The sequence below is a fragment of the Galleria mellonella genome, unplaced genomic scaffold, assembly GCF_026898425.1.
Source record: "Galleria mellonella isolate WM207_F2 unplaced genomic scaffold, CSIRO_AGI_GalMel_v1 utg96, whole genome shotgun sequence".
Classification (NCBI taxonomy): domain Eukaryota; kingdom Metazoa; phylum Arthropoda; class Insecta; order Lepidoptera; family Pyralidae; genus Galleria; species Galleria mellonella.
In genome coordinates this window covers 2,551,246-2,578,930 of record NW_026442179.1, presented here as the reverse complement: position 1 = coordinate 2,578,930, position 27,685 = coordinate 2,551,246, and the positions used below count along the sequence as shown (strand labels likewise).

At 31.4% G+C, this 27,685-nt stretch overlaps 1 protein-coding gene across 3 annotated transcripts in view; it reads right to left on the bottom strand.

The window, feature by feature from the left end:
- Positions 1–27,685, bottom strand: part of LOC113523373 (hemicentin-2-like) — a 218,290-nt gene that overhangs the window by 30,091 nt on the left and 160,514 nt on the right. For all 3 annotated transcript variants that reach the window (XM_026909322.3, XM_026909321.3, XM_026909323.3), the window contains exons 4-10: positions 20,658–20,854; positions 11,330–11,440; positions 10,266–10,478; positions 8,227–8,381; positions 7,671–7,815; positions 4,125–4,255; positions 132–294 (exon numbers count right to left, since the gene is read on the bottom strand). In XM_026909322.3, coding sequence (XP_026765123.1) covers positions 132–294; positions 4,125–4,255; positions 7,671–7,815; positions 8,227–8,381; positions 10,266–10,478; positions 11,330–11,440; positions 20,658–20,854 — 1,115 coding nt within the window. The remainder of the gene's footprint in view (positions 1–131; positions 295–4,124; positions 4,256–7,670; positions 7,816–8,226; positions 8,382–10,265; positions 10,479–11,329; positions 11,441–20,657; positions 20,855–27,685) is intronic.

Genomic DNA, 27,685 nt, shown 5'->3' with positions numbered 1-27,685 from the left:
ATAATCACTCTCTTCTCCATTTAAAGGTTAGAGGAAACAATAAAGAGTATCTACCTATTTACCTATGCACAAAGAATTAAAGTCGTGAGTATATTTTTTATTGTTCTACATGAAGCAATAAATGTACTTACAAACAACTTGCATATGCAATGGCGGTGACTTCCCATCGCCTTCGACGTTGGAAGCCGTGCACGAGTATTTCCCCGCTTGGTGTCTTGAAACGTTTCGGAGTGCAAGATTCGTATTTCCAGTCAGGATCACTCCACCTGCTGGATTGTGCTGTAGCAGAACACCCTGGTAAAAATAAACAAAAGCAATAAAGAAGAACTCAATTTAACAATACTTGACTGTGATTCAAATGTCTCAAGATTAACCCCTGCCTATAAAATATACCTAAGACCTTATATCTTGAAGCCTAGATGGTAGCGTACAGCTCGGTTTCAGAGATGTTTTCTCCCACGCACGTTCAGGTTATGGAATGAGCTCAGATCTTGGGTAGCGACTACAGCATGGGATTCTTCAAAAAAAGGGGTTACTTCAGGGTCGGCAAAACACAAGTAATACGCGCCTCTGGTATTACAGGTATTCATACGGTAACTGCTTACCATTAGGTGGACTGTACGCTTGTGATATATCAAAAATTATTTACTCTCTCTGTTATATATATATATATATATATATATATATATATATATATATATATATATATATATATATATATATATATATATGTAAAAACCGTCGTTCAGTAAGCCACGTCATGTATAAGAAAGGCATAATAAAACTTCTGACATTCTAGGACCAAACTCTCACACAATTACAAATAGAAATTAAGAACAATTTTTATTCGAAAGCCATCGGTTTTAAATACAAAATACATATCAAAGGATTTAACCCTTCTTTGAAACTTCCATCACAACATTGAATGCCCAAAAATTATATAAAAGAACAAGTTTACTTTAAGTTGATCGTCGTGTTTGGATATCTTTTTAATGTCCATTGCAGAAAAAAAAACAGCTGTCACATTTATTTTTTTAAATATTTTTCCTTTAATTTTGAACACGAATTATATTATTACCTTGATTTATTTTACCAATATAAAAAAATCATGCAAAGAAGGGTTAAATACACATCTACTACGATGTACTCGTATTTCATGTTGTACCCAGACATCATCATATCATTACGTCAGTCGTTAACTGTCCATTGCTGAACATAGGCCTCCCCCATAAAGGAGGGTTTTGACAGTAGTTGTCACGCTTCGCAGGCGGGTTGGCAACCACAGTTAGGCTTTACCCAGACATAATAGATATAATTGACATAATTAGCAGTGAGTTCATGCAAATTTCGAGCGAAAGCTTCAGGGGTTCTCTTAGAACAATAATCACTCTGATTAGAACTAAATATAGAAATCGTATCGTGATATTATATATGTATATAATATTACTCGTTGCCTGTCCTAACTTTATACGGGTGTACGAATTAAGAAAATAAGACGAAATCAAAAAAACTTTTCACCTCTTCATACGATTTTTTTAATGTTTTCTTTCATAGATACCTTGATCGACAATAAAATTATTGGCTATTTAAATAGAATTATTATATTTAATTAAATAATCAGTGATATGGACTTATTTATTATATTATATATATGAATAACAAACACAACAAAAATTGTCAAATACGAGTAAGTTAGTACTGTTCTCGAGTGAGGTACTTACATACAACATACTTAAATATATATTTAAATATATGTATTGGTATTTATTTATATAGATATGGAAATGAAAGCAGAAGTTTGCTAACATTCATTCTACATTCAGATACCTTATCAGATTTTCGATAAAAGGTTCCGCGAAACGACATCTTTTTATTATTTTTAGTATATTACATTATAATGGAAAATATCGGTAAATATTTTTTATAAAACTACATAAATAGTTATTCAATAAATAACATTATAATATTTTTTTTTTCTAACCAGTTTAAACATAAAGAAAAACTTGAAAACAAGGACTTTTTAAGTTGGTTGACAGTCGACCTCATTCAATCAAAATGAAGCCTTTTTGAGGTCGTTTGAAAATACATATCTTTTATTTCATTCGCCAAAAGCCGGTTGTATTTGAAAAACTGCGGTGCTCTCTGAATATACTGAGACCATTGACATTCTAGTTTTATGGTTCCACACAAAACATTTATGGACTAATAAAATGACCATAAAAAGCATCGAACGATTAAGAATTCATAGTATTTAGATCATCGAATTTTTAGAAGTATTCACATATTTGATGGGTTTGTAACATTATTTATTACTTGTTGTCGTGTTACTTTTATATTTGTAAAAAATTATTTGTAATGTAATAATATATTCATTACATTACAAATAATTTTTATACAAATTATTTTATCAATCTATAAGTAAATTTATACTAATATTATAAATTAGATATTAATATAGATATAATATAAATAAATATAAACATAGATTATTAATATAGATTTCATTATTTGTATGTTTGTTTATTTGCTTATTTTTAATGGATAAATTCAAAAACTACTAAACTGATTTTAAAAATTCTTTCACCTATAGAAAGCTGCATTGTCAGGAAGTAACAAGCCATATATTGTTTTCAAATAAATTAGAAATCCTTACGAAAATTACAATCGTGAAACCCAAGGTATCAAAAAATATAAAAAAGAAATATAAAATACTAAATTATCTTTCTATCTATCTACCCATGCAAAGCCAGGGTATAGCGATAGTTATTTAATATTTTTTTTTACTTGTGACGATTATATTTTTAAAGCCTAAGATGGGTTTTATTTAAAAAAGGTTTTTTTTTTATTTTTAAAATAACGAAGCCTGTGGTTTAAGAATTAATAAATAGGTACTTAACTTTCCAAAGTGATTAGTAATTAAAAGTGTTTTAGAGCACACTTTATATTTAATGGACCAATTATATTTTTATTAAATGCTGTTTAAAATTAAGTGTTCATTAAATAATAAGTAAAATTAGTGCTATTAAAAAATAATGTATTAATTATACGAGATGTTACATTCGAAAAGATTCAAAAATCGTGAACAGTATAGTAATATGTTCTCAGTTTGACTCTTATACAGGTTGTATTTTTATGGATGAAAATAGAATATTAAACCCACTTGTGCTACTGGTATACCGGAGGTGAAGCACCAGCGAGGGATAGTAGGTGAGGATGAAGCAGGTCAGTTATGGCCTATCATGACGTATTCATCAATTAACGATCATTAATAAAGATGAGTTTAAGGAAAACCGTGTTAAAGTTGATCTGTTAACCTTAACAGGTCGACTTCAAAACGGGTCTCTATATTTCTATATTGCTAGCAATGGGACTGTTAGACTTCATTATTAACAATCCCTTTCCCCTTTACATAGAATGTACATTCTTATCTTATTATGAACAAACTCATAACAATGATTCTTCTGCGTTAAAAAAAGGAATTATGCTCTTGTAACGTGTAAAGAGAATTTTTAGTAAATTTATGTATATATAATGTACTATAATCTAGACTTTTAATATGTAAAGTCAATTTAAATAATGTATTTAAATTATAATTTTGATTACCGGTTTTTTTTTTTATATAAAATGTAAAATATTTGCATGCCTACATCTTTTAAGGCAATTAAACAGGTGCCAAAATAATACCACGTGGCTTGTAAACTGTTTAATGCAAATAAACTCATTTCATTTCATTTAATGTATCTATGGAAAGAAATCTTAAATAATACAAATAAATGTTTATTTATTTATACTTGAACATTTATAATTACTACAATGAGTTAAAATAACTTATAATACCCATATAATTACACAACAAACAAGGTAAATCTAGACCTGTCTTAATGTTAGGTACTTAGGGTATTTACATATAAAAATATCCAAATATTACAAGAGTATAATTGAAATAAAATAAAATTGCAAATTAAATTTAAATAATTATTAAAACGCTGAAGACTTTCTTCTAATAAAATATATACTATGTACTACATATTCAAAGATATCTCTGTGCGTTAAGTTAAAATTCATTTAAGGTAAGTTTGTGTAACCATAAAATATGAATTTTAAGTAGATAAGAAATTACTTACATTGTGTTCCCATATGACTTTGTAGGCGGGGGGATTAGCATCAACGTCGCATCCGAAGTATACGTCATCGCCTTCCTCTATGTCGTTAGGGTTCATTTTAGCACCTAAATGTATTACTGCCACCGGTACATCTGTTGAAATAGGTCTATCGTGAAATGACGTTTTATTATTCTAAAAAAAATCTCCCAATACAAATATGTGAAAGACAATATTTTTTTATACTACTTAGAATAGCAAACAAGCTGACGGTCCACCTGATGGAGAGTGGTAACCGTCGCCTATAGACATGAGCAGTACCATGAACATAACAGTGAATATTGTTTCACCCCATGCGTTGCCATTCCTGAGGACTCAGGTGTTATTCCTCTATAAACAATCGCAGAATATCTTCAAGAGCTGATTAAAAGAGAAACTTTTGTCCTCATAAACTTGGGTATGTAATATTTGTGTTTGTATATTTATATACATTTCATATGTCATATCAGCCATTAAATGTCCACTGCTGAACATAGCCTCTCCCCTAAGGGGTGGTTTAGCCAATAGTTGCCAAGCTTGATAAGTGGTTTGGCAACTGCAGTTAGGCTTTGGAGATAATTTAAGAAAGACGCTGCTGCCCAATCCTTGCCCTCCCTCGCTTCTTACGACACCGACGAGAAAGGAAGAGGTGGTCTATTCTGTGCCGGGACCACAAGGGAATTGAATGTAAATATATTTAAATTATAATATTTAAATAGTTAGTTTAGTTTCCAATAATATAGTTTTCCTACATATATTACCAGATATTTACCAGAGGGAGACTTAGTACAAAAGTCGATTGTTTGGGTACCTCTGTCCCATTCGTGTTTCTACCGTGAAGCAGTTGTGTTTGCATGGCTGTGTTCAGTTTGAAGGGTGGGATATGGCGTGAATTTACAGGGTACAGAGGAATAACATCTGAGTCCTCAGGAATGGCAACGCATGGGGGGTATCATGGGCGAAATAGTATACTCTGTTATATCCATGGTACTGCTCATGTCTATAGGCGACGGTTACCACTTTCCATCTTGTCAACCGTCAGCTTGTTTGCCATTTTAAGTTGTATAAAAAAAAACCATTCTATTATAGGGATAGAACATAAATCAATACATTCTATTATAAATATCCAAAATATTTTGACAGTTACTGTAATAAATAATGAATGTCTGTTACAATTGAAATCTGTCATCTTCTCTATGCTAAATCACAAGAAATATTAGTAACTATTTATCAATAGCCTATCGAAATTGAACTAAACATTACACTATGTAGTAACAATATATAACATAAAATATATAAAAGAGAAAAACACATAAACTCCCAGAAAGAATCCAACTAACATACAAAATAGTTTATTTGTTCCCGACGGGTTTTATTGGTTGCTATATAAAGTATAGACGTAAGAGCATTTATATTATATGTATAATATTATTGCATCGATAAATAGTGTTGCTTTTATTACGATAAATGATAAATTGGTAATAATATTTAAAATATTTATACTTAGTTTTTCATATAACAGAATAATATAACCGCTGCCGCGTGTCTTTAAGATTACTACTGAGTTATTGAGGCCGTTACTAGAGTAATGAAATTAGAATTACCTATGCTACATACAAGGATATCCGCAAAAGCACCAAAGTAATCGACTCAGCCCGAAGGATAAGCAAGCTGGAGTGGCAATGGGCTGGTCACATAGCTCTAAGAACCAACAACCGATTTGGAAGACTTGAGTGGTGACTCTGTACAGGCAAACGCAGTGTAGGACGACCCCCACTAGATGGAGTAACGATCTCAAATGTATTGTAGGGAGTCAGTGGATGCAAGTGGATCAGGATCTTTCCTTATGGCAGTCTATGGGGGAGGACTAGGAGCAGCAGTGAACGGATACTGGCTGAAATGACCATGACGCTGTTACATATTATACTAAGACCACTTCAAGTCATTGTTTTAAATGACATGAAGTTTCTATTAAGTTTTAATTTAATTGCATCAATTGAACAGTAAGTAAGGAACGATTTTAAATAGTACAATTAAAGCGAATCTCATTCAAACGGAGACACGTAAAAAAGTTAGTTTAATTAAAAATATTATACAATAGTATAATCTTTGTCTACACTCAACCATTCATTGAAGCGAATGTTCTCGTAGGTAAACTAAAAATATGAGCGTCCCATACCGACACGTGTAACCAACTGACGAGATGAACAAGAGATTTTGTACTTTATTGACTATGGTTCTTTAGGTAAAATATTCTATTTTCATGTTTAAATAACCCTCAAAATATTTAAATTTGAATAATATTATATAATCAACAATGAGTTTCCAACACAAGTTACCAACCACATCGACAGAGAACAGTAAATAATTAAGTTTCAGAAATATATTGGAATCAAATAAATTCAAGAGTGTAATGCATGAAGTGAATGATAAAGGAATACAAATTGGACGCCAGAGAAGTTCAAACAGAATATAACCGATCCTTTACTGTTCTATTCTCTTTGAATGTATTTTGAAATAAAGTTACATTTATTGGTACAAGTATTATTTTAATCCAATAAATATGATGACTGTAGACATATATGTCTTGTATGTATGTATATATGTATGTACTGCGCAGCTATTTTTTACAAAAATCACTTTCCCTTTAAACTTAAACTTGCTGGCAACTGTTTAAATCATAGAATGTTATTTGCTCTTCTAATACAGTTAATTGTTTGATACGGTAAAATTTTATGTATATATTTTTGTATGTATTTATTATATGTATATATTTACTCACTTGATATATTATGTGTAAGTACATATATATTGGTCTAATTATATGTTTATAATATAAGACTATATCAAGTATTGCTTTATTTTTCATCTATTCAATATTACACTGCCTACCTATTTCCCGGTTTGCTCAATGGTGGACTGGTAAAGAATACCATACGATTATAAGTCCACTAAATGAAGGTAGAATTTTACTATGCATTACCAGACATTACATTACATTTACTAGAACGAGACTTTGTACAAAAGTCGTCTGCTTCGGTACCTCTGTCTCATTCGTGTTTTTACCGTGAAGCAGTTGTGTTTGCATGGCTGTGTTTCGGTTTGAAGGGTGGGATATGGCGTAAATTTACAGGGTAAGGAGGAATAACACCTGAGTCTTCAGGAATGCAACGCATGGGGGGTATTATGGGCAAACCGGAATACTCTGGTAAATCAATGGTACTGCTCATGTCTATAGGCGACGATTCTAAGTTGTATATATATATATATATATATATATATATATATATATGACCATTATCACATCAGCTATCCTCCTCCATAGACTGTTTTCAACGATCGTATGTTATACATTATATAATTACACGAACGAAGTACAAAAACTAAGGTTCTTTTGCGAATATCCTCGTTCCGGATTCTATCACGCAAAGAAACTCCGAGCATCTCTTCATATCTCGCTGAGTAACTTAAAGCTTTCGCATACGGAAAACTGTGTAGAATAAAAATTAATACGTATAATAAAATACTTACAGTAAATGTTCAGCGGCAGTTTACTCTCTATCGTGGATTGGTTGAACTTAGAATGCTCCGCTCTACAAGTGAGGACTTGACCGTTATGTTCTTTTAATGGAGTCCATTGAAGTATTGATTGGGTTTCATTACCGTCGTCTAACTCCTGTTGAAAAATAATGTCATTAGCTATCTACAATATTCTATTATAGCACCACACCAAATGTTTTGACAAATGTTGTCACGCTTAGCAGGCGAGTTGGCAACCACAGTTTATCTTTTGGGGATATTTTAAGAGGGGCGCTGCTCTTTCCATCATAAGCTACTTTAGTCATTTCTTACGACATCCACAGAAAAGAAAGCAATACAAATATGATTCATCATCTCAACCATGATCTGTCCACAACTAAATATAGGTCTCCTCCATAGACTGGCATAAGGAACGGTCCTGAGCTAGCTGCATCTACTGACTCCCTGCAATACATTTGAGGTCGCCACTCAAGAACCTTTCTTCCAATGATGGGAAGAAATATGCTTAATTATAACTAATGTCGATTTTTTTTTTATTTAAGCTCACCCTGTGTTTAGTGATTGAGTTTAGCTGCTTTCCTTTCAACCACCACGTGACTATCGCAGGTGGTCGCGCACCAGTCGACCTGCATAGTAGCTCAGTCTTCCTACCAACCGACAAAGGTTGCTCCCGTGACAATATTTCCACGGTGAGTGGCCTCACTAACAAAGAAACAAAATATACAATTAATTTAATTTATTATTCCATAAAATAATTTACGAGCATATTACTATAAATAATTTCCGCTAAGTCGACCTTTGTGCTGTAAAAGAAAACACAAAATGTTTTAGCAAAATTAATTTAATTTTGTATGTAGGTAGAATAATATACATGTATTTATATAAATTATATAAAGCCATTGAATTTTGGTGAGTAAGGAAATTTTTCTTTTGACGATGAAATGTAATAAAAATAAAATGGAAATAAATCCAAAATTATTTAGTTTTACGTAGTCATATGATCAACTGTTATATGTAACATAATATGAAAGTTATTTTCATTTCACTATACTCATATGCAAATCCAATGGAGGACGTAAGTCTATCCCATGAGAGGATATTATTATAAATGATAACATTCATTTCAGAGATGGATTTAAAATAATATTGGTTCATTAAAACAACTAAATTACTTATTCCGTGTATGCTTTTCTGTAATCTTCACATTATACATATGTGTAATATGACCTACTTTTAAACCAATTACAAAAAAGAACAAAGGTTTTGATATATACATATATGGTATATATTAAACTGGTTTCTAATTAAACTCTTTTTTTCTATCGGTTTGTTCTTTTACTAAAGTTTATCTTTAAGAACAAACTCTAGTCGTAGTAACAAAATCGTCTTTATACCTATATTCTTTATATTTATTATTTGATATGTATTCTATCCGACTGAGTTTTAATTTCTAATTTTAATTGTATATTTTTATGTATAAAGTCCAATAAAGTGTTAAATAAATAAAATAAACACACGCAGTCTTTACACCGTCTACGTCAAACATATGAATCTAGATAATTCGCAAACAGATTTCAAATAAAAAACATGTTATCTGAGAGCGTAGAATATCGTCTTTTATGTTAAATATATATGTATGTCTATACCAAATATAACAACACACGTAACATATGTAACAACATACGCAAAATATTACAACTGAGTTAATATTAGTTATAGATTTAAAGTTATTGAGTTGTATGAGTTTATTATTATGGATAAAACATTTCGCTTCTGTTTCTACGAAATAAATAATTTTGTTTTAACATCTTTTTTGCCAATACTTTAATTACCCGCTGTTCAAATCAATCATACAATTAATAAGATAGATTGATAATAATAATATTTGCTTGCTGTAATATTCTTTTCGAAATGAAAATTATTTCTATTATAATTTATTTCGACTCTATAATGTTATTCAAAATACTTGTTTTACCTACCAATCTTTATCATCATATCAGCTTTTAAATGTCCACTGCTGAACATAAGGCTCCTGCTTGGGAGGTATTGCTAGTAGTTGCGACGTTTGGCAAGCAGATTAACAACTGCAGTTAGGCTTTAAAAATATTTTAAGAGGGACACTACTGCCTATCCCTTGCCTTCACTTAGTCGCTTCTTACAACACCCACGAAAAAGAAAGGAGTGACCTATTCTATACCAGAACCGCACATGTGTTTTTATTATTTATACACGTGACCGGTTTCTAAGTTTTATCTTCAGACATGCTTATAAAAATTAAAAGAATTAGCTTGCTTTGTTTCCCTGTTATTACTTACTCAACCTGAAAATATTATGTATAAAATATACAAGACTGTATCTTTGAAGCGAACAATATTTTTCTTGCATTCATTAACTACTTAATAGAGTCTTAAAAAATAAAATTTCTTAACAATCCTTCAATTATTCATAATACCAGTTTATTGTATAAATTAGTTTACAATTTGTCCCGATTTCTGAAATAGCATTAGTTGTGTATCAGGAATCACTTTCTTTCTATATATCATACATCACTTCACTACTGAAATAGTACAGACTTTCAATACTTACAGTAAAGATTAACTCGTACTGTAACTTTCTGAGGCGGTGCTAGTAAGGTATTATCAGCAGTACACGTGTATACTGATGATTGATGAACTCTAGAGGCATTTCTGACAACTAAAGTTAAGGATCTGGTGAGTCCAGAAGGTTGGAGATCACCGGCACTTAATGTGGACAGGATCGTGTCTCCTTGATGCCACTGCACTCTTGGTGTTGGATTACCTGAAACAAACAAAACTTATTAGAACAGTAATATTTATATAATAATATTTATATTAGGTATATTTTCATATCAATATTTTTTTTAGAAAATTTGTGTAAATTATCATCATGTCAGTCGTCACTGTCCACTGCTGAACACAGGCCGTCACGGTAAGGTGGTCTTTGCCAATAGTTGCTACGCTTGGTAAGCGATTTGGCAACAGCAGTTAGGCTTTGGTGATGTTTTAAGAGAGACGCTGCTGCCCACCCTTCGATCATTAAGGTCAGCCGCCTCTTACACACTCACGGAATAAAAGGAGCGGCCCATTCTATACCAGAACCATATGGCAATGGCGTCTAAAATATAGGTAAATTTAATTATTATTTATTGTAATTAAGAAGATTCGATTCCTTAATGTCAGTATACTCTTGGTAATAGATTACATAAAACAATGGAAATATGTCAAATAGAAAACATATTAAACGAAGTAAGAAGTTTTCTGGATGGAAGAACAAGGGCATTGTTTTTTGAATAGAAAAAATATGTAAAATAATGGCAAACTTAATTATACTTATATTCGAATAAAAGTAAACATAAAAATTTTATTATTCACAATCCTTTCTGATGCAGAAAATCCTATTATTGACAAAGAAAAACAAAAAAAAGTAAATCAGAAACATGTAAATTTATTTCGTTCTCATAAACATGATTTAAGATTTCACCATTTGATATAAATGTAATGAGAAACCTTTTATTCATCCTTCGTCTTTTCTTGTACTTTAATCAAATTAGTTTTTTTTTGTAACATAAGCGTGCCGAGCAAGTATTGTACACAAAAAAGAAATTCTGTGCAATAAAAACATGGACTTACCCCCATTTACAGAACAAATAAGCTTGAAATCTCCTCCTTCGTTGTAAGGACCTGCGATGCCGGATATCTCTTTGCCGTATTCATCAAAGATCACCGGCTTACTTGGAAGCTCTGCGTGAAAAAAAAACGATAGATTTATTATCACGCTCTAGGTTCTAAATCAATCCCTAACTCGATTGTAGAACTTACAGCGTTATTCTCAGAATCTATTTTATGTTGAGCTTGTAAAGCATTAGTGACTTTTCTGGGATATTTGTATATTATTGGATTCTCTGTATTCCCTAGTTGATCCTTAAGTATAACAGGTTATATCGTGTTAAAATATTTTCTTTATTAATTATTTGTAAATTAGCACGAATTTGTAACAATATAAATTCTACTGTCGCTCATCACAAACGTACTTGAAATTATAGGCAAATATTACGAATAAACGACAGTTACCATGCCGTCGTATTCAAATAGATACGTTCGTTTCGGCGTGTTTATGTAAATATCAGTGTTTACCTCTGTTCTCAACGAAAATTTATTCACAATCAAAATGAAATCAGTACGCGGAGAATCACAAAAGGCATCGAACGCGCCCCAAATATCTTCAAATTGCGGATAAACAAACTACGAACGTAGCTTGAATGTGGCCGAGGAAATGAAAATGTTTTCATTGACTCGTAACAAAAGGTTTTGTGATATGAGTATTCAGAGGAGGATCTCGGCAATCATGCGGAGCTTTCATATTCATTCACGTCTGCGTCGCTATCGCTTACTGAAATGAGCAGCTGCCATCCGTTCATTGTTTTGTACATTCCGCATAAGTGCGGACTGCTCGGATGGGATTTTAGCTGTCGCTTTGTAACCACAAACGGCATGTTTCTTGAAAAGTGGCGTATTGGAGTTAGTTCCCTATACGAGCACTGTAAAATCCGCAGAGTAAGGCCGGCAGTCTACATTTGTTATACAACGCGAGAGCAAGTTGGTTTGCAAGAAAATGTTGGTTTAAAACGAGAAAGGAAAAGCTAAATTGGTTCGAGTATGTTGTTGTCGAATTAGGAAAAAAAATAACAAACTGTACACGTAAGAAAAAGACAGTTATTATTCTATATATTCATACCTTTGAGATAGACAAAATTAGTGCCAATGATCTTTATAATATTATATATTAAATAATAATCTAATTGCATGAACATAATAAAAATGCAAGTAATTTTTTATCTAATATTTGCATTCTCTTATAAGTCTTCACAAACCAGATAAGTAAATTTGCGAACAAGGAAGAGCCTATTCGGGATAATTCTAATAAATCATGAAGGAAAATAACATTAAGTAAGATTCAATATTATGTACACAAGCATTTTCGACCCTCATTTTTCGTCGATAACGTTATTAACTGTACTTTGTGTAGACAGAAAACAAAACCACGATCTTAATCCACGCCATAGAGTTGGATTTAAATAGCGACCGTGTCTGTCTTTTGAGTGTCAATTTTTGGTCGTAAATGAGGTTCAATAGAATAATTAATTCATGCTAAATTAGAATTCCGAGTCCTTACATAAAATTTCAAAGAAAACAGCGTTGCAAATGTCGTTAAAAATAAATTTAGAAAGTGTAAATGAAATCGTGTTTAAATCTAGTATATCTGTGACGTGCTTATGGTTTATATAATTTCCATCTATATTTGTGAATCTTTCTCATATCCAATTTTTATACAACTTAGAATGGCAAACAAGCTGACGGCCCACCTGATGGAAAGTGGTAACCGTCGCCTATAGACATGAGCAGTACCATAGACATAACAGAGTATATTGTTTCGCTCATGATACCCCCCATGCGTTGCCATTCCTGAGGACTCAGGTGTTATTCCTCTGTACCCAGTAAATTCACGCCATATCCCACCCTTTAAACCGAAACACAGCCATGCAAACACAACTGCTTCACGGTTGAAACACAAATGGGACAGAGGTACTCAAGCAATCGATATATTTGTCATAATTATGCAAGTGATAAAGTTAATGTAAATAGAATCTGTCATTTATCGCAAACAACTCATTAGTTGCTTCAAATAAGCATATGAACATGAACATTTACAGTAACCTAAAGTTGCTGCCGTTGACAAAAGTAGCTACAATGTGATTCTAGCATAAATATTTTATTAAAATAGATATTAACTTGCGAAAGTCCATATTACTGGTTACTTGATTAGAATTACATACATGCATATCTGTCACGCCTGTCTTCTATTAGGGTGGGCAAAACTAACGGAACGCCAAAAATTCTGGATTGGAATTATTTTGTTTAATTCCGCTAACATTAGTATATGTGCGACTGCCAATAAAGATTGATTACTATTCTTATTACCAAAAGTTCTGCAACAATTCACATTAGTATCAATCTCCGACTGGCATTTCGTTCAAGCACGTTTTGCGACACGTGTACTCTAAACGAGGTATCTTCAGGCAAATTAATAGATCGCTGCTCGGAATCTAACAATAAGAGTAATTTTTCGGATGTTGGCAGTCATACACATGCTAATGGTAGCGGAATTAAACAAAATAATTCTAATCGAATACCCAATTTGAGTAAAACTTTGTATGTCTGACTTTCATCACGTTTGATCTTTTATGTTCGTTCTAGATTTTAATGACTTACGTCGCCGATGACTTGCTAGTGGCTTTCAAATTATTGTTGTATAGACGTGAATATTTATGGCTTTGGTCGTCTGTAACTCTCAAATTAGTATAGTAATGCGTAAAGACCTGGTATGAAAAGGTACGCGAACCAAGAACCGGAAACCGAGTGCCAAAAGTCATTGTATAAAAAAAACAACACAAATATCTGACATAATAACAACAAATGGAAAGTGACGACCCGAATTGGAGTATTATAAGGAAAACATCTATTCGTACACAGTTGGAGTAGGCTTAGGAGTCTCCGGGCGAATTTCCATTAGGCACACGGAAGTTATGGTTAGTTTCTTTTGAAAATGTTTTCGTGTCGATTTGCGGGGATAAAACGTCGGAAGTTTTGCTTGGGGCGTGCGGCCTATTATCGCGATCACCTGACTGGTGTGACCTTGTCGTGGGGTTTATCTGGCTCTATATAACTTATCAGGACTCACCGTCGAAATTTTGATTAAGGCATTTACATTTTCATCAATGTCCAAGTTCTTATCGAGCGGTGTCGGATTAATTGAAATATTCCAATTATCTGTTGAGATTAACGACAAAGTTTGCGGTTAGTTTGGGTATACAGAGTTTTTAATTTAATTTGTTCCGATGTTCCCCCAAAGTGAAAGTAAACAAAATATATTCAGTTTTATTACGAAAATGTTAACAATATACCTATATATCAGAAGTAATTTATTTTGTAATTTATAAGCATGTTCTTTTATTAGCGATAAGGATTTCGTTTCTGTAAAATGTAATAATCACATTTTGTGATTATAAAAATTTAATAATTTATTGCAAAAATAATTTACTTAATTGCTTTATTTTTACAACTCATTGTCTGTGTTGTGACTTCTTGATGTAATTATTTATGTAATTAATTATATTGATTACGTAATATTATTTAAATCTAGCTGTTTGCCCGCAACTTCGTATATGTGAAAAAGTGTTCAAAAGTAAAAAAAAAAAACAATGATCAAGTTCACTTATAGATGGCGTATTCTAATAAAACGTATACTGTATATTAAGTTAGAGCTTCAAAAATACAATTGCGAAAACCGCTTATAATTTGATGTAGTAGTTTTTACGTGATATCAAAACAAACATACAGACAAACAAAAGTACTTAAAAATATTGTTTTGGCATTTATTGGTTTAAGACCCCTCTCCCATATACAGACATCTTGTTACAATTTTATTACAATAGAAAAATAGCTGTATTTTGTAACATTTATATTTAAAACTTTATGCAACTTTATTTTTCTTCGAGGTGAAGAATATTTTTCATACATTCATTTATTCCAGTGAATTTAACTAACGCTCTCATATGGTAATGCATTCTCAGAGCGACTCCAAGTATAGGGGCTAACAATTTCGAAACCATCTTCTTAAACACACAATTTAAGAAGATGATGATAGCACACTATATAAGCGTAAAAATATTGGTATGTACAACAAAGCTTAACTGTGGTTGCAACTACTTGCAAAAGCCCTCAATTTTCTGCAATGGATAGTTAATATGATGATGGTAATGATGATTCAACTCTAAATATTATTTAACCGACTTTTATCCGAATTTAAACATCATGTTTACGAATTGTAATTTTCGCGAAGTAATAAATCTATTATTTGTACTTGAAATATTAAAATATCTACCTCAATACGTTTTTTTCTATTCTATTTATTTTAACAAATATAATGGAGGACTAATTTGAAGAAATACTTGCTCAAAAATCAACGTTTTTTAGAATCCCTACCACGGCTCTAAATTAAACTTAATCACTTCTTTCACGAAAATGCCTATTATTTTTTATTAAGTCCAAACTTGGAACGGAGATACGTTTTATACAAAATAAAGAGCACTTTATGAACTCACTGAAGCTATTTGACGATTATGTGAAATAAAATTTAAGGTTATGTTTAACAGAAAACTACTTTTACCGTAAGAAATTTTAATATGAGATCAACACAAGAGTAAATCTAGTATATTGCAAAAATTGTTATCGAAATTGTTGCAAAATATTTTGTGTATATACAAAAAAAAGTAGACAAAAAATTAGAAAACTATTACCACATTTATCGTCACTTCGCTTATCAATTTTATTTATTTTGCATTACCTTTTACATTGCATACCTCAATAAAAAGAATCATTTAAAAAAATATAATACAAAATATAAATTTATCTAAATGAAAGCTATGCTAAAAGTCCGTCTATTTTGTGTAACTAATACCTTGTGTCTTAGATTTTGGTATTCTGCAATATTTACTAAAATTCTAAACAGTGCCATCTAGTAATACGATGACAGAACAAAAAAGTCCAATTTCAATAAAAAACATAAAAAATATACGAGTTCAGTCAGATTGAGAGCCTCCATTCAGTTGAAAAATTAAAGATACGTCCATCCAAGTATATATTATCTTATCTCCTCGATCTTAAGACGACAATAACAATAAAATTTTAATTCCCAATATGACCCACATTTTTACTGTCACTGAACGTAAATCATTCCCGGGCCAGAGTTTCTTTAGTTTTCGTGTTGATTCTGAGAGGATAACGGAGGGTCAAGTTTATGACCGTACCGGTTTTTATCGAGATTACCCGATGGTACGACTTTTCATAGCTTTTGTTAGCCCCACTGTTTCGGGTTGAGTTATTTTATTAAAACACAAAAAAGGGGAGAAGATACGGCGTGAGATTAGGTGCGAATTTAAAGTTGCCAAGATCTTTGCGATATGTAGGTGCACGTTTAAACTTTGAGATAATCTTTAGAAATGTGTTTGGCCCATTCTTCGCTTAATTATAAACCTGGCAGAGACAAAGAACGTTTGAGATTAATTTTTTGTTCTCTCTTTATTAAATGAAAGAGAAACAGCTTTCACATTTAGATGAATACTAAATATAGTTTGAGCTAGAATAATAGTAGAAATTGTGCGCTTTATTCTATTATTCGAACTATAATGAATTTCATTTAGTTAGTTTCGACTATTTCTCTTTTACTATATTTGGTATTGAATTATGGTGTACACAGAAGTAGATCAAACAAATCATCAACAAATTATATGCGATACTTTGTTAGAAATTTTATGTAGTATGTATTTTCATAATCTATTTTGTTCGTTATATATATTTTTTTTATTTCTAAGTTAATATCTCGTTCAATTTAAATTTCGGATTCATTGGAAGTTGTTCATTCAACTGTTTTTTTTCGTATGCATATACATTAATGCAATATTTTCATAACATTTTAACCGATTTTGATTATTGTTTTTTTTTTACTGTAATTGTTTTACTTATGTGTAATTTCGTAAATATTAAAATCGCTTATGTACTTAATTTGTACTACTTAATGACTATTTTCTAAATGACATGGAAATATTTGATTACCGTTTAACCATTTATATACTTCGTGTTTATAATATATGGTAGTTCCATTTATTATAATATTTATTTTAATACATTCAAATTGTATTTTGTCCTTGACTTCAACTTCTATTTACAGGTATACTAATGGATCTTGATAAAATTAGAAGACTAATGCTTTACTGTGACATATTTATATACAGATAAATATGTTGGTACTTTTTATTGTTCCGACCAAAATAGATATTGTAATAGAATTCTTAGCCGAAAAGAAAATTATGAGACATATCACACAAATAAAGAACAATGGAAAATTTTGTCACAACAAGCGATCTCTTCCAAGCAACCTAGATGTTTATAGAAGATAGAACTTCCGAATTTGCTGGTACACATATTCTATTTTTAATTCATACTGAATTATGAACTCTATTGGTACTAGGATAGATGAAAAACGTTTCAGTAGTGTAAATTAATAATAATTTAACCTATTGAAATTAATTTCAATAGATATAAAAGGCAGGTTTTATCGCAAGCCTGGAAAACTTGTCTCCAAGTATGTCGAAGGTCACTACATGAATTAGTAAAAAAAGATACATCTTTGCGTCTCAGGACTATGTTGAACAACTCAGAAGAGAGCAGCAGTGTAGAAGAAAGTCCTTTACAGTCAACGACAACTACACGAGATACAGCTACTAATCTCCTACTACATCATTATCCTAGGGTACCGCTATTTCGACCCTCCCACCCCCGCCCTAACCAAATCACCTCGGGCTATAGTAGCTGCGGCCCGCAGTATGAGACAAGACACTGTGATGCAAAGCGTCAAACACCCTCTGAAGAACACTTCCGGATGAAGTCGAAACAATTTTCGGAAATGGAAAATTACAATGAGTTTGTTAATTTCCCGTTATATATGTAAATAGACATCGGAAAAAAAAACATCCGTCCATTCGGACGTAAGTTCTAAAAACCAACATTTAATATGTAACACTTTTAATATTGAGGTAATTATAATTTCTATTAGGATAATGACATAAATAGTACCATTACCAGAAGTATTAGCATTTATATTGGTATTAATAACGCTGTGTTTTAGTTTCATATTACGTTTAGGCATACGACTTGATCTTTTTTACAATGTATAAAAAAATGTTTAAATAACATATTCAAAAACTAATAAATTGTTAATTCTATTAAATTTATTTACATTTATTTATTTACATCATAGTGTATTTATCAATAAATCTGCATACCTTAAAGCTTAAAATGAAATAAAAATAAATAAATATGTAAAAATAGCACTAAATTAGACTATAATTAATGTTTTTAGTTAATATTCTTCGTTGTATTTTATTTCTTAAAGTGTGTGAGGTAGAAACAGGCAAATGACCAAATTTTAATATCGGAACGATACAATCTATGCTAAATGATATTTTGTAATTTTAGTATAGAATCCTAAATACTAGTAATTTTTATAAACCGAGCTTATGAAATGAAACATTTTATTACCTAAAGTACAACGTTTATAATGCCGGTTTCATGTCAAGGACTCTTGAAATAACTCTACGTATAATTTATTAGCTAATTCCTCAAATGATCTACATTAATATTATGTATGTAGGTACAAATTTGAATAACTAGTTGGATACTACGATTTCATCCACGTGGATATAAAGTATCCTTTACACTAATTTAGGATATTATACCATTTACAGATATTTAAATATAATTTAGATTCTGTTCGAGTTTTCAATATTACTAATGATATTTATTTTATAGCATCAAGTACATATGCATACTCGACAAACATTTATCGTCCCCCGCATTTTCCATTCATTCCCTCCCTCTCCCACATCATTCTATAGCAGTTAGACTTTATTAATATTAGATTATGTAAACGTTGTAACTCTGAAATTAGAATAATACAGATATATAGATATTATATACTAAAGAAAATATGTTTTATGATTCCAATCACAACTTCGGGGTAGATATCAAATGGATGTCATGGATCACGGCGCATACCTTCAACATAGCTATTTGCATTGATATCCGAGATTTGTCATTTGAAGAAGAAGGTCGTTCAAGGATCAATACTGGGCCCCATATTTTTTTTACAATACTCCAATATTTTTTTGTATTTATGCAAAGTGTATGAATATTAATGCGGGTAAGACGTATGTAACTTTTAAATTTATTTGATTTAGCAATTTATATAAAAATATATTGAACTGGTGATATAGTGAGATTTATATTTGTTATAATGTTGTAGTGTTAACGGTACACTGCTCTCAATTATGGCAAGCAAAAATGTATCAAGCAAAGCTCACTTTGCCATACTTCGGTGAGTATTGACACCAGCACTCATGTATGGAAGTGAATTGTGAGTATGACAGAAGAAGCATGAAAGTAAGATAAATGCTATAGAAATGAGAGTCCAGAGAAGTATGTGTGGTATTACATTAAAAGATTAAGTAAGAAACAGTATGATTAGAGAGCAGTGTGGACTGAAAAAACGATGTAGTGACAGAAATCTAAAAGGAAATGTTGCATTGGTTTGGCCATTTAAAGAGGTTGAATGAAAGAAGAATTACGAAAGAGATTTATCGAACGAGAATAAATAAAGATGTTGATAGGGACTGCCCAAGACATATGTCGACCAAATAAGCGACGTGCTGAAGAAGGGCCAAATTAAAAGTACCCGTAACCGGCGAGCGTGTTTGAAAAGATTGATGAATGAGGAAGAACTGAAAGAGTTTTGTTTGAATCGAAGCATTTAGTATTCCATTGTTTTTGCCTACCTTAACGGGAGACAGGCGTGACAGATATGTATGTATTAAATTTATCGCCTTTTCTTTTGTATTGAATTGTACCATAGATTACATTGTTAGTTGCAGTTAGAAAATACAATGGTTCCCTGCAATTTTTAATTTTGAAGTCAAAATTAAAAATTGCAGGAAACCATTTGCTCCCTGCAATTTTTGCTTGTGCTCAACAATAAAATAGTTTAAATAAAATAACAACATAATTCGTATTTTTGCTGTTAAGCAGTTTGAAGTGACTGAATAGCTTTATTTGAATGGCTCTGTTTTGGTTTGAATGTTGAAAAATATGGCTGTGAATTTACAAGATTCGAAGAAATAGCACTGTTCCTTATGAATGGCAACACATGATGTGTACTATAGACATCGCTATGTATACTGTAGTGTTCATGTCTATAAACAATGGTTTATTGTTTTTTTATCAGGTGGGCAATCAGCTTATTTGCTATTCTAAATATTATTAATTAGGAATTAGAAAAGATATTTACCAATAACATCGAGCGCGATCAAATAATTTCTTGTGGGTGACACCTGGAAGTCGACACGACATCTGTAGGTGGCACGATCGCGGGCTTGCACGTCGCGCACGCGCAGAGCGGAGTGCGGAGAGCTCTGCCACAGAGTTCGCTTGGCGAACGCGTCATCTGTCCAATGTGCGGTTGGTCCTTCTACTCTCGTATCGTAACTGTTAGGAAGATAAGAAAATATAATTAGATTTATATCCTTGACATAATACAAAGTAGTGATGTGTCAGATTGACGAAAATTTTTTTCGCGTTTACAGATACAAATACATAATGAATATAATCATTAAGTATGTATATATATGTGTATACACACATATGGAAATATGGATACATATCTATGAATCGTTATATCGTTTTCAATGGAAGGTAATAAAATGGTAACCTCGCTTGCGCTATCGGGCTAAGCTGGCAGAGCAACAGTGAAGTATGATAAATGAAGATGACACAGATCAGATGTTAGGAGTTAGGGCGATTAGGTAGTGAGGTATATGAATATGAAAACAGGTCAGGTCCATTATGATGAAATAATCAAGACTTAACTATGATGGTTTCTAGGGGAAACTTAAAAGGAATATGTATTTATTTACAATATATATATATATATATATATACACACACAGTTTTGGTGAGCATTACAGATTTCTCAATGAACTCACCAAAAGCCATAGAACATTAAAATAATACATTAATAGTGGAAAAAATTTAATTATATTACATTAAAAATTCAGTTCCGTGTAATTTTCAACCGCTTTATATTGCTTAAAAAACTATTGCATATTCCTAAATATTCGTACACGAGCTTTAATTACGCAGCTACAAGCAGTTACTGTCTGTTATTAAAGAACTGTTAACATTGTCAAACAAGAAACCAAAGTTTTAATAGTCAATATAAATATAATTCATGTTTAGTGTAAGAAAGCTTAAACAAAGTTCAAGGAAACCCCAAGTTCTAGCTCTCCAATACGGCTATTTAAGAATAAGTAAAATTAAAGATTTTAAGTGACTCCCGTATCGCCTAATTTAATCTTCATAAATTTTAACTAAGATCTATTTCGATTACGTCGACTTCCAAAAAAAAACGTATCGTAATCGGTCATGCCACAGCACACAGATTTATAGAAAAAAACAAAAATAAAACACTGATATTATATAACCCTTTTTTTTAAAATGGGGATAAATTAAATTATACTTGCATTAAAGAATTTCGTGACACGGAAAATATTAAGAAAATTAAATGTACCAAACCAAATCGTGTCAATGGAACTAACTTCAATGAGAATTCATTATATGTACCACTCATTGATTGATCCAGTACACAAAGCTGTAAATGGAACAGAACTCTCTGCTCTGTATGTGGATTTAACAACATCGTCATTGTGTTGCCGATTGTTCAAACATGCCAAGAAAATTAAGTAAGGGCGATTCATTTTCATCTCACTTCTCGGGAAAGGCAAACAAGCTGGCGGTCGGCCTAATGCAAAAGGATAACTGTCGTCTATACACGTAAACAAATCTTTGATATTGCAGAATGTTAGATGTGTGTGAATAATATGGAGAAATTTATAATTTTATTTTTATAATTTGTAAAATATACATAACATGCTTCGGACACTTGTAAATGAAGTGAGCAATTTATTTATACTCATATTAATTCGAGTATTATATATAAGAATTGAAAAAAAAAAGAAAAAGGACATATTACTGGAATAAATACACACACAGACTATTTGTGTTTAGACGTTTTTTTGTTTCAGTTAAATCTTTTTATATTACTTTTGTTTAATACTTTTGTGTGTTATGTGTTATACATCCTTTTTATATGTTATTGTACTCATGCTTTCTTGGGTGAGCGTATTGAAAGACTGTAAGGCTCACCCAGTAGATCTAATGTATTAATAAAAAAGTAATGTATTATTTGTTTTAACATATAATCACATTTTTTGCAAATAAGTTTGTATTCATGGCAATGGCAAACGAACTGTTGACCCCAACTAATAGAAAATGTTAACCGTTGACTATAAACATGAACAGCATCATGGGCATACAATAGGAAATATACCATAGTATACTGTGTGTGTGTGTATATATATATATGCCATGCCTCTGTACCATGTAATTTAATTGCCATATTCCACCCTTTATACCGAAACAGAGGCATGCAAACACAACTGCTTCACGGTAGAAACACGAACGAGACAGAGGTACTCAAACAAAGGACTTCTGTGCAATGTTTCCCTTTTGTATGTTAGTGATAAATAGATATATACAGACAATAATCACATTAATTATATATTTGTAATCGAAAACATTATGGCTTGGCATGGCTTATTTGGATTGGCAACTGCAGTTAGACTTTGGAGATATTTTAAGAGGGACGCTGCCAATCCCTCGCCCTCTCTTAGTCTCCTCTTAGACACCCACAGGAAAGGAAGGGGTGGCCTATTCTATACCGAGACTATACGGGCAACACTAATAAAATATATATTCTTTATTGCACTAAAACATACAGTAATAACAACAAGTTAATAACAAAGTTAGCAAAGGCGAACTTATCTCTATAAAGAGATTTCTTCCAGTCAACTTAACACAGTTGCATAGGAAGTGGTGAGTGGGCAGTAGTAGTCATCATTTCAGTCATTATTCGTCCACTGCTGGACATAAGTCTCCTCCATAGACCGCCATAAATAACGGTCCTGAGCCACCTGCATCTACTGACTCCCTGCAATGCATTTCACTCCATCTAGTGGAGGGTCGTCCTATATTGCGTTTGTCCGTACACGGTCGCCACTCGAGAACCTTTCTTCCCCATTGGTTGTCAGATCTTCGAGGTATGTGACCAGCCCATTGTCACTTCTGCTTGCTTATCCTTCGGGCTATGTCGGTTATTTTGGTTCTTTTGCGGATATCCTCGTTTCGGATTCTATCACGCAGAGACTCCGAGCATAGCCCTTTGAGAGATACTTGAAGCTTTAACGTTGCCATTCCTAAGGACTCAGGTGTTATTCCTCTGTACCCTGTAAATTCACGCCATATCCCACCCTTCAAACCGAAATACAGCCATGCAAACACAACTGCTTCACGGTAGAAACACGAATGGGACAGAGGTACTCAAACAATCGACTTTTGTACAATATACAGTATTATAGTAAAACAAACAAATAACTGTCATGCGCAAACAGTAACACTATTCATTAACAAGTGACTTTCCTAATATAACACCTGAATCAACTAAATGTGAACACATACCGTTCATCATACATAATAATAGTAGAACGTCAAGTTCGGGCTTATAATCAATTCGGTTCGGAAACTGTATTATCGCTATGAGCTATGAACTGCCATCGTACAATCGCAAACAAAAGTTACTATCAAATAATTCAAAACTGCATCGTACATTCTAAATTTACGGCGGCGCTGTATCGGTATACAGTTATTTAGCATTGATGTTTGTATTCTCGTAGAGAAGCGATAGACTATTCTTTATTGCCTCGTATATTTTTACATTTTTACTGAATTATATTAACATTTGATTATTAACAATTTTAATGTCAGTTCGGTAGAGTTCATAATAGTAATTTTCATAATAAATTCATATTTATTGTTATTTTTATACCACAAAGGTGGTAGACAAACATACAGCCTGTTTGATGGTAAACGGCCACATTAGCCTTACTTAGATTATGTAGATATCGAGCCTCAAAAACGGTTTAATTTTTTGACAATAATTGACTCGTTTTTTTAATTAATGTTCTATATACTTACGCACACAATATATCTTGATGTATTTATATTTAATAAATGAAATGAGTTTTTGCGCATTAAAAAGGTGCAAAATTTATAAGACAAAATAAATATATATTATACAAAATTATATGATAAAGATGAGTTACTTTTCTCGAAGTATTTGTATGAAGACACTCTATCTATATATTCTAAGTCTAGAGCTATAGACGCTTGCAACACTAGGGATATTATGAATGCAACAAAATTCACGTAGTATTCAAAGTACATGCCATTAATAATTATTGGTTCTTTTACTAGAATCGTTCAGCAGTAGTTTTATTTATTACAATTGTTAGTTCTCCACTTCAATGTAACAATACCTATCATTTTTATTTGGCACATAAAATATATTACAGCTCACGTTAAATCTAGATCCTCTAGTAAAAATGAAGTCCTCAGTTTCATCGTTCATGTTTACCTGACTAGATTACTAAGTATGAAAATATCTTTCACATAATTACAAATATAAAATATCATATAAATATGTTTTATTTATTTTAGAGTGCATGCATATATAGATATATAATATTTACAATACATAAAAATTAAATATATTTACTAATAATTAAGAAAATTTTTAATACGATATCCAATTTTAGAATTAATAAAATTATGACATTAGCTGCAGGTAATCCTTTCTTTATACAAAACAATACGCGCTCAATACATTGTTTCTTTATACACCACATTAATGCAACACTTTACATACAGATAATACACACTTCTATACAAAAATATTACGAGAACTAAAGCGACGTTTAGAATAAGTATCTTCATTGAATTTATTTTGCGAGTACCCTCAAAAATAAGTATAATATTGTTCGGTACGCAAATTGTAAAAAAAATATGTAATTGCTTAATGTATGGTGTAAATATATCATATTTGAATTATTCTAGATATAAGCTGTTAATTCAGGATATAATATTAAAAATAAAAAAAAAATATATGATTTTACTCACAATTATGGCCGCTATATGAAAAAAAAATTGAGAGAAAATTATAAATCAATTTCTTTCATAATATCTCTTTAGATATGAACATATAATTTTTATAAAGTCTCCGATATGCCAATATTGTTTACAATATTTTCACATGTTTAGAATAAACATAATTTAGTAAAGAGTTGTCTTTAGCAATGTACTTTTGGATCGATACTTACAGGTGCAATCTGTGCATTGAACTGCAATGTAGTTTAGTTTTGCATCCGACCACAATACGGGGCATTGCGTTTTGGCATGATGTATTTCAAGCTATTTGTACCGAATTGCATAATGTAATTAATATTATTAAAACTTAACAGATTTGACAAGCTTTACTCGACAATTTTCTTGCCTAATATTTCAGATACGAGTGGATCATATTTTGATATCATATCTGGCATTGTACATATACATTACACATATTACTGACATTGTCGTAAATGAGGTTCGAATCTCGGTAAAGCCAATTTGGGAAAAGAATTTTTCTAAATTAGCTCAAGTCTAGATTTCTGAATTATGCATCCCGGTTTTTTCGTGCCTAATTACTTAAAAGACAGAGTATGCTGCAATATATCAGGTGAACACCTACCCGGTTCCTCTTGAAAAACATCTTGGCTAATTCTTGTGGAATTCATCACGATAGTCTAAGAGGCCTGTCTGCTTAAAAAAAAAAACAGGCTATCCTGGCTTGAGGACCAGATATTTGACGTGATTGGGTGGCATTTACTATTATCGTTTATATGTAAAACATAACTGATGTCTATACACATAATTTGATTGTCTAAATTAGTTTATTAGTAATTCTCTCAATGAATATAAATATATCTAATATTATTTTAACACAACTTCGAACTAACGCTTATAGTTGTTCTATTCTCCAAATAATCAGTTATTGTAATGTTTACTTAGGAACTACTATTATCTCTGTAGCTTTGTCTAAATCAGTCAGCATATGTTCCTTTGCATAAATAAATTTTGTTATATAAGTGGTTATTTACATATCCAGTTAGTACAATTCATAACAAATTTCTATTCATCAAAAGAATTTTTAAAAGATAATTAAACAATATAATTAACACGACCTAGTGGCAAAGTCCACGATAGTACACTGCAAAAGGGAAACTCTCGAGAATTAAAAGCGACAGCGTTCAAGGAAACAGCTAGAAAAGTTTTCGATTCAATTTGAATACACAGAACAAAGACCGTAAAGATATTTAAAATTAATAAAATATATATTATTTTTCAGACCAAAATTACTCTGTTATGTATTAACCTGATTGTAGTTAAATTTTAAAATTTCAAATAATTTATTACTTTCATTCGAAATTAGTCGAGCATCCCCAAATTTAAAATATGAGTAAAGTCGACACAAATGACACTAGCCAGAATATTTACTCATGATAGTTATTATTTAACAATTTATTAATAGCAAATAATTTTTTTTTTAATATCTATAATAAATAATGTATTTTTTATAAATTAATATTTTTTAATATTACATAATTATAAATTATCTCTCTTCCATAATCATTACCATGATTACAAGTCATCTATTGTCTATTGCTGAACGTAGGTCGTATTATGCCACACAATATCTTCTCATGCTACTTGAATCTATTTCTTTTCTGTAGCACTTATGATTTCATAACTCTATCTTCTGTAATATCATATTGAAAATATTTCCTTTAAAGTTTCCATTGTTGGCCAAGCTTTTACTACAATCAAGTTACCAACTACGGAATAGTCCTATGTAATTGTGAACAATTGTTTTAGCAAAATTTCTTGAAGTCCAAAATGTAACATGTCCCGTATCTACCATAGGCCCGTAACTTTATAATAAAATTACTTGAGTGTTCATTGCTACGCTGAAAATTCAAGAAGCGTATAACTCTAGACCAAATTATGCAAACAAGCCCTCCTTTTCAACTTCAAATTTTACAACGAGGATCTGTCAAAATTTGTGGACGCAACTCGACGTGATTAAAATATATTTTATATTTAGTTAACATAAATTGTCATTTTAAATAGCATAATTTAATAATGCGATAAAGGGCAATCCGTCAGTATGATTAGCATTGGTCAATCAATTTGATTAAATTTTATAACATAATATATAATATTCACATTGATAACAGAATAAAATGTTGATCTAAATATATTTATTTTTGCTGAATTGTAATTAAAGATATAAGTTATTAGAAATATCTAAAAAGTATTTGATTTGCG